At 41.9% G+C, this 6,584-nt stretch overlaps 1 protein-coding gene across 1 annotated transcript; it reads right to left on the reverse strand.

Annotated features, from left to right (window-relative positions):
• Positions 1-1,591: 1,591 nt before the first annotated feature.
• On the reverse strand, positions 1,592-5,820 carry SYPL1 (synaptophysin like 1). Its single transcript, XM_010220214.2, has 5 exons — positions 5,742-5,820; positions 5,066-5,184; positions 3,685-3,889; positions 2,657-2,845; positions 1,592-1,924 (listed from the first exon to the last, which is right to left on the reverse strand). The coding sequence occupies exons 1-5, from the start codon at positions 5,808-5,810 to the stop codon at positions 1,799-1,801; spliced, it is 708 nt and encodes a 235-aa protein (XP_010218516.2). The 5' UTR covers positions 5,811-5,820; the 3' UTR covers positions 1,592-1,798.
• Between the last annotated feature and the right edge of the window lie 764 nt (positions 5,821-6,584).

The raw sequence follows: 6,584 nt of genomic DNA on the forward strand, positions 1-6,584 counted from the left end.
CCAAATGCTGTATTCCAGTCTGCCCTGTGAGTTACTTCCTGCTCAGCCAATGGGGTAATTTGCAGCTTCTTTCTCAGCACTATCTGAAGTGAGATGCAAGGGAAAGGATTTTGATCTCCATGCTTTTGGTGCAAAAGCAGCAGCCATGTGTGGTTTTGCTCCTACCTTCCCTTAGAAGAGGCCTTTGTAAGGTTGGATAAAATTTGGTATTAAGTAACCCTTAAGAAAACAGAAGCCAGTTCTCAGGGTAGTATTATAAGTACTAACATATATGTATAAGTACAGTTACTAACAAGAACAACATGAAGATGAGCTAATTGTCTTATCCTAAAAGTGAAAGGACACACACACAAAAAAGCAATAATCACACCCCCCTTGTCTAAAACTGCTGCTTGTCTAAGCTTTCATTGAAATAGCTTAAAATCCCTCCCTAGCATGGGTTATCAGAAAGAAGCCCTGTCTAGCATCAAGCAGCTGGAGTTTACAAGAGTAATTAGCCCTCTCTACAAAAACCCAAGGCAGTGATGTAAGAGTCCTTCTGCAGCATAGAAAGCTTTAGCTATGGCCAGACCTCAGTAGCAAAATGAGTTGTGTCCCAGAAGCTTTAGAAAAAAAAAAAAAAAAAAAAAAAACACACACACACCACACCCACACCACACCCACACTACCACACCTGCTTTTGTTGAGCAGTTAGTACTTCAGGCACATGGTTTCAGCAGCAGACATTTTATTATACTCTTTGGCTTGGAAGTTTACCCTCAAAACATCACTATTTGACATACTAAACTGTGGTACATGCACACCATTATGCCTATTTTTAATTACAAACAGTTTAAGAAACAGAAACTGACTGAACAGCAGCTTGTTTAAAGGATTTATCAAAACAAACATTCTCTTAAGACAATCCACAGTAAGTTGGATACCTCAGTAGAGAGGCACATTGCTCCCCATAAGTATTAACAAAGTGAACAGTGCCAATCCAGAGTTAGGCACATTCACACATCTAGTTATGTGCCTCTACTATGTGTGTATATACAACTATTGCCCATGCACCTCAGGATTTTACAGGAGCCCCAACACCAGCAGTTGGGGTACATTTGCATCAAGTTCTACAGAACTTGTGTCAGCTTGGGACAATACTTTCAAAGGCATTTACTGTACAAAACAAATGATTTAGCAAACTGAGTTTATAGTTAAGCTGTAAGCTCTTTTCCCGTTTGGAGATTGCTCCAAGCCATTAACAAGTAACAATGCATCAAATATTGAAATAAGACCCTTTCAGACTTATCAGTAGGCTTTTGCTACAGCAGTAACAGTTCTACAAACATATGATAGCTGCAACTCTGACAGATCTGTAAGTTTTACTGATGGCCTTCATAAGACATCAGTCCTAAGCAGCAGCTCAACTGCATTTTCATTGGTATTTCCCATGTCCTAGTTGCATTTACACATCAATTTTCAAACAAGGCTTGTTACAGCTTACTTGGTTCTAACAATCACCCAAATGCAGGTGCTCTCCAAACCTATCCCTCCTATGATACTGGCCAAAGAACCCTCTTGAAGGGATCAGCATATAATGTAAACATTCTGCTCTTCAAGACTATAATAAAAAGCTGCACAACTTCAAAATGCCTAGTATCTTGTAAGATAATAAATGCTTCAATCAGGATAGCCAAGATCTTGTGTCAAACCATAGTACAAAGAAGTTGGTCCAAAGTGTCATCAATTACTGAAATCTTAATGAATCCAGACAGTTGGCAGTGTGATGAAGTAGGAGCAGCAGAGTATCTCCCTGTTTTTATATTCTTCTTGGATATATTCCTGAGCTTAGAGAAGTCTTGTTTATTTGGCTGTGCAAGTTGGTATCCTTGTATACAAACCAAACATTTCCTCCCCACAGAACCATATTAAGCAAACCAAACATCTGCAGGTCAGAGGAAAAAAAAAATAGTGAGAAGTTTAGAGATCACAAAATAAAACAGAAGCAGCAGTTATCTTTGGCATCTCTTTGATTTTGGTACAAGACACAAGGCACATTAGAAGAAAATTTAACAGACTTTAGAAGTTTGCTAATCAACTTTTTCTAATTTAATGCAAAGGACAGAATAAGTCAGCTCTGCATATGCACATTCAGACCACAAAACTTATCACTGCTAAGCTAATGAACAGTCAGTTTTGAAAAGCTTGATTTATTGGGAGAATTGTACAGGGAGTGCCTCATTTGTCCTGCTTTGGAGAAGAAGTTTTCTATTAACATAAGCACTCTATACCAATCGTGGCATTATAAAGAAGCTGTCTGAGGTGCAAGAGATTCTCACAGTTGATAAAAGAACAAGTCTGACACCAAAGACAACAGGGAATGAAGTTTCTTACTTGTACCCCTCAAACCATTTCAATGGGCTTATCCAGTAATATATTGGAAGTTCCTAGCTCCAGTCAGGACACAGGAATTTCTGTATGTCTGTAAATACTACACCTAACAGTTTTGTTTGCTATTTTGATCAGTGATCTGGTGCAGTATTAATGGACCTGAATGACTAGTGACCCATAAAGCAATCTTAAGCAGCAATGCGAGTAGTAACAAACAGGGCTCTCTGTTGCCAGAGACTATCGAACACCATATGGGGCCAGTAACTGCATCCTAAGATGTACATACCACTGACACATTCAGAGTTCCCATGCGGGTTACAGAATCAAGAAGACAGGTTGTTCCTGGGGCTTTACAAGACTCAGCTTCTAGAATGATGCTGCCACCAGTGGATATTTTGATGTCAGTAACTGCTTTTGCCCAAGCAGCAGTACTGACCAGCCACAGAAAGGCTGTTATCACAGTGATGGCTAAGTCCTACAAAAGAGGAATATGCATTAGTAGACTAAAAACTGCATGAATCTGACAAAAGTATCAGAGAGTATCAATTACTAGTTCAAAATACCATATCATTAGTACCTAAAGCATGCTTATGCTTGTTAGCACTGATATGGTTAATTACAACACAAGGTATAACCTGTGTTGATGATCAACTACACAAAGCTGTCTGCCTTTTGAATCTATCAAACATAAGCAATTTTATCCTTGATAAGAAATTCCATTGTAAAACAGGTATCTAATTTAACTTACAGTAGAAACTTTACATCAAAGTTCAATGAAGTGGGAATAGCAGGGGAGAAAATGCAGAAAATTTATATTTGGTTGGCTGGTAATGCTCAAATTTTATATCAAATGTCTCTAGGTCTGGTTCTAGGCATGCTGAAGAAGCCCTCTTGAAGATGCTAGTCAGGACTTTATTTAAAGATAACTAAAACTCCAAGTTATTTCCCTTTACTCACTGCATTGCTCAGCAGGTGCTCTACACAGCACACTCCTAGAGCCTAACAGATGGGCTCCCCATATGGAATAGTGGTATATTCCTACACATGATTTAAGAAGTTGTGGGGAGGACACTGTTCACCTGGAAAGTTAGAACTTCATTCCACTCTTTGCTTCAGGAACTGTCTAAAATAAAAGATGCTATAGATGTTCAAGAACTTCAGATCCCCTTTTCTATTCAACTGTCACGGGCACTAGTCTCAAATTTGCACTCATGCTCCTCCTAGCATTTCATGAGTTAGCTGATATACTCATATGAGCAGTATTTCTCTTTTTAGAGGTTATGTTTTTAATTAACATATTTTAGCATTACTTACAGTCAGTGGAAACTTGCTGTTACGCTGATACACATGCATATATCCCATATACATGACAAGGGCAGCAGTGCAGTAGAGGAATGCCAACACTGCAAGTGTAACAAAGAACTGGGCGGAAGAGGCATAGTTGCCCACAAGATAGAAGTCAGTCCAAGTACCACCGCAGCGTTTAGGATCCGGCACGCTGAACACAACAGTATTTAACCTGGAAAGATTATATCCCTCATGTAGTTAGTCATGCTTTACAAGAACAGTGCTTCAGCATTTAGGCTGTCTGAAGTTACACAATAAAACATACTGACTCATGCAGTAGCCATAATACTAAGATGTGTGAAGATCTCTGAGATTTGGTGTAGGAGGCAAAACAAAGGTAATAGCAACCTCAGTTATTTGAGACATAAGATCAAAATTTCTCTTGAAGAAAGAAAACTCAATTTGGAAACAGATTGTTACAGTTAAACTATTAAGTTCAGACACTGATAGTTAAACAAGCAGATGAGGGTTTAAGACACCAAGTTACATCATTAATTAAAAGCACAGGCAAGCACTGAGCCTCCAATTACAGCAATTTCAACCCAACCCCGCTGACCAGCAAGCAGGCAGCACAGAAGTGTTTCAGATTCCTGCACTCCTCCCCAAGTGCTTTTACAGTGCTCAGCTTCACAGCCGAGCTCTGCATTTCTGCAGCAGCCTTTACTAGTTGGCATTTGAATCCCTTTCTGTTGTTACATCTGTACTTCTCACAAACTTATTGAGCACAGAGCCTGAGTGTGTTGCAACTGCGCATCTTCTAGATCACAGTGGAAACCTCCCTCTTAGTACAGAGGGAAGAGAAATTGGCCCATTTTACACTTCTAGATCTTTTTACCTGCAAGAGCAGGTACAAAAGGTAGAAGAGTATTTGGTTACCATGTACCCAGCTGCCTTGTAAAGACAATAGTGAAATAATTTGAAAGAGCAAGTTTTTCCATCCCATTTTTCAATAGTTTTTATACGAGCGGCTCATATATAACCTTATCTGGATCACCAGTGCAACTACAGTTTGATGAATGAAGAAGCTGTTAAGATTATATTATTTTGCTTATTAAACAATCACTTTCCATAACACCTGCGCAATGCTAGAACATGGCAATAAAAAGCTGCAATATATTTTATTGTCATACCTACGAAACTCTTTCTACAGGGCTCTGACAACCACAATGCTTTGAAAGAGTGCAACAAAAATATTTCAAATTCTTGACTGCTGTGAACAAGCCACAAGTTTCAGGTGATTTCCCCACAAATACTTACTTTTAGATGTCTGTATCTGTAAGAGCTAGACAGAAAGAAGGAACTCAGTGGGGTACATGGGAGAAGGAATGAACAACAGCTGAAGACTCACCTGAATGGATAAGCAAAAGCAGCTGTAACTGTTTTGTTTTCCACTCCCTTACAGGAAACAAGGAGGGTAACTTCACCTTGAAAACCTCCACATGTCGCAAAAGCAAAGATGGAGAAAACCTACAGAAACATACACAGAACATATGACTACAACAGCAGACCCTAATCTTCAGTCTTCCTCTACTTTCTATAGATCTGTATTTCTTCAAGTTAACAACCAGCCCATTTAAGTCTTATTTCATACCCCAGAACATTTGGGAGAAGGAATAAGCCTGCCATCCTGCATACAAGCAGTTTTAAAGTCATCCAAGAGGAAGTATTCCAGCAGTTAAGCCTAATTACACTCATTCCCTTAAGACTGTCAAAGGGCAAGAACATGAAGCCTGGACATTTATCTCATCCTTGACTAGAGCTACTACTTTCATTTCCAGGGAAAGTGCTGGATGTTAAACATACCAGCAAAGCTCAAAGGGGGCAAACCCAGCCTTTTAGCTCAAGAAGCTGGTGAGGGCAATGAGTAAGCAAAGAACTAGGCTAGGAGAGCAGCCTGTCAGGAGGCTCCTTCTTGGGCCCAAGAGGCTACAAGACACCAGCAAAGCCAAGCTCAGGCTCCTGCCATGAGCCCCAGGGACACCCCCAGAGAAGGGGCATGAGGAGCAGCCCAGGGTTCCACTCACCCACTCCAAGACCTTGATGAAGCCCAGGGGCTCCAGGAACAGCCCCAAGTCCAGACGCAGCCCCATCATCCTGGCAGGAACCAAACACACAAGAACACCACAACTACCACTGCCCCAGGCTAGGCCGAGGAGCCCTATAAAGGGGATGGGTGGCACCACCCTGGGGCTGAGTGGCAGCTCCTGGCCCTGCCCACACTGCATGTGGCCATCTTGTGGTACAGCCCCCAGAGGGAGGAGGCTGGGGTGGTCCCCCCGCATGGAGACCTGTGTGGGAGCCACTGGGGCCTGCTGGGGCCGTCTCAGGGTGTGGGGCTTGGCTGGGAAATGGACCCACATCCCATGGGTCAAGGAAGGTGTTACAAGGAGTAGCAGCAGCCATTTTATGAAGCTGGACAGCCTAGCAGTGCCAATAACAAAGTGACACTATCCTAACAGCTCAACCTAAAAATTTCTTGTGCGATGACAGTTTGCTACAATCCTATAGACTACTTAAAAAAAAAACAAATAATTTCTGTTACTGTGCTCCGTAACTGAGATGTTAATCTTCTGCAAAACCAAAGAGCTAAAACTGCCAAGAAGCCGTAGGCCTGTGCGAGAGGCCCCAGTCTCGCCCTGCTCATGTGGCACAGCGGAACATGGCTGGCAGGGGCTGTGAGCAGGCACAGCAGTTTCCAGACACTTATTCCCCTCGAGACTTCTGGAATCATCGAGAGGCTCCTGGGAAGGCTCCGAGGAATGCCAGGGTGTGTGGAGAGGGTGACTGCTGGGAGCTGTGGCTTCTAGAAAGCTCTGTCAGCTGTTTCTGGTCCGCAGGAGCTTGGTGCTGTGTCCCAGCTGACTGTT

The sequence above is a fragment of the Tinamus guttatus genome, unplaced genomic scaffold, assembly GCF_059628265.1.
Source record: "Tinamus guttatus ecotype Peru unplaced genomic scaffold, ASM5962826v1 Tinamus_guttatus_pri_ptg000489l, whole genome shotgun sequence".
NCBI lineage: Eukaryota > Metazoa > Chordata > Aves > Tinamiformes > Tinamidae > Tinamus > Tinamus guttatus.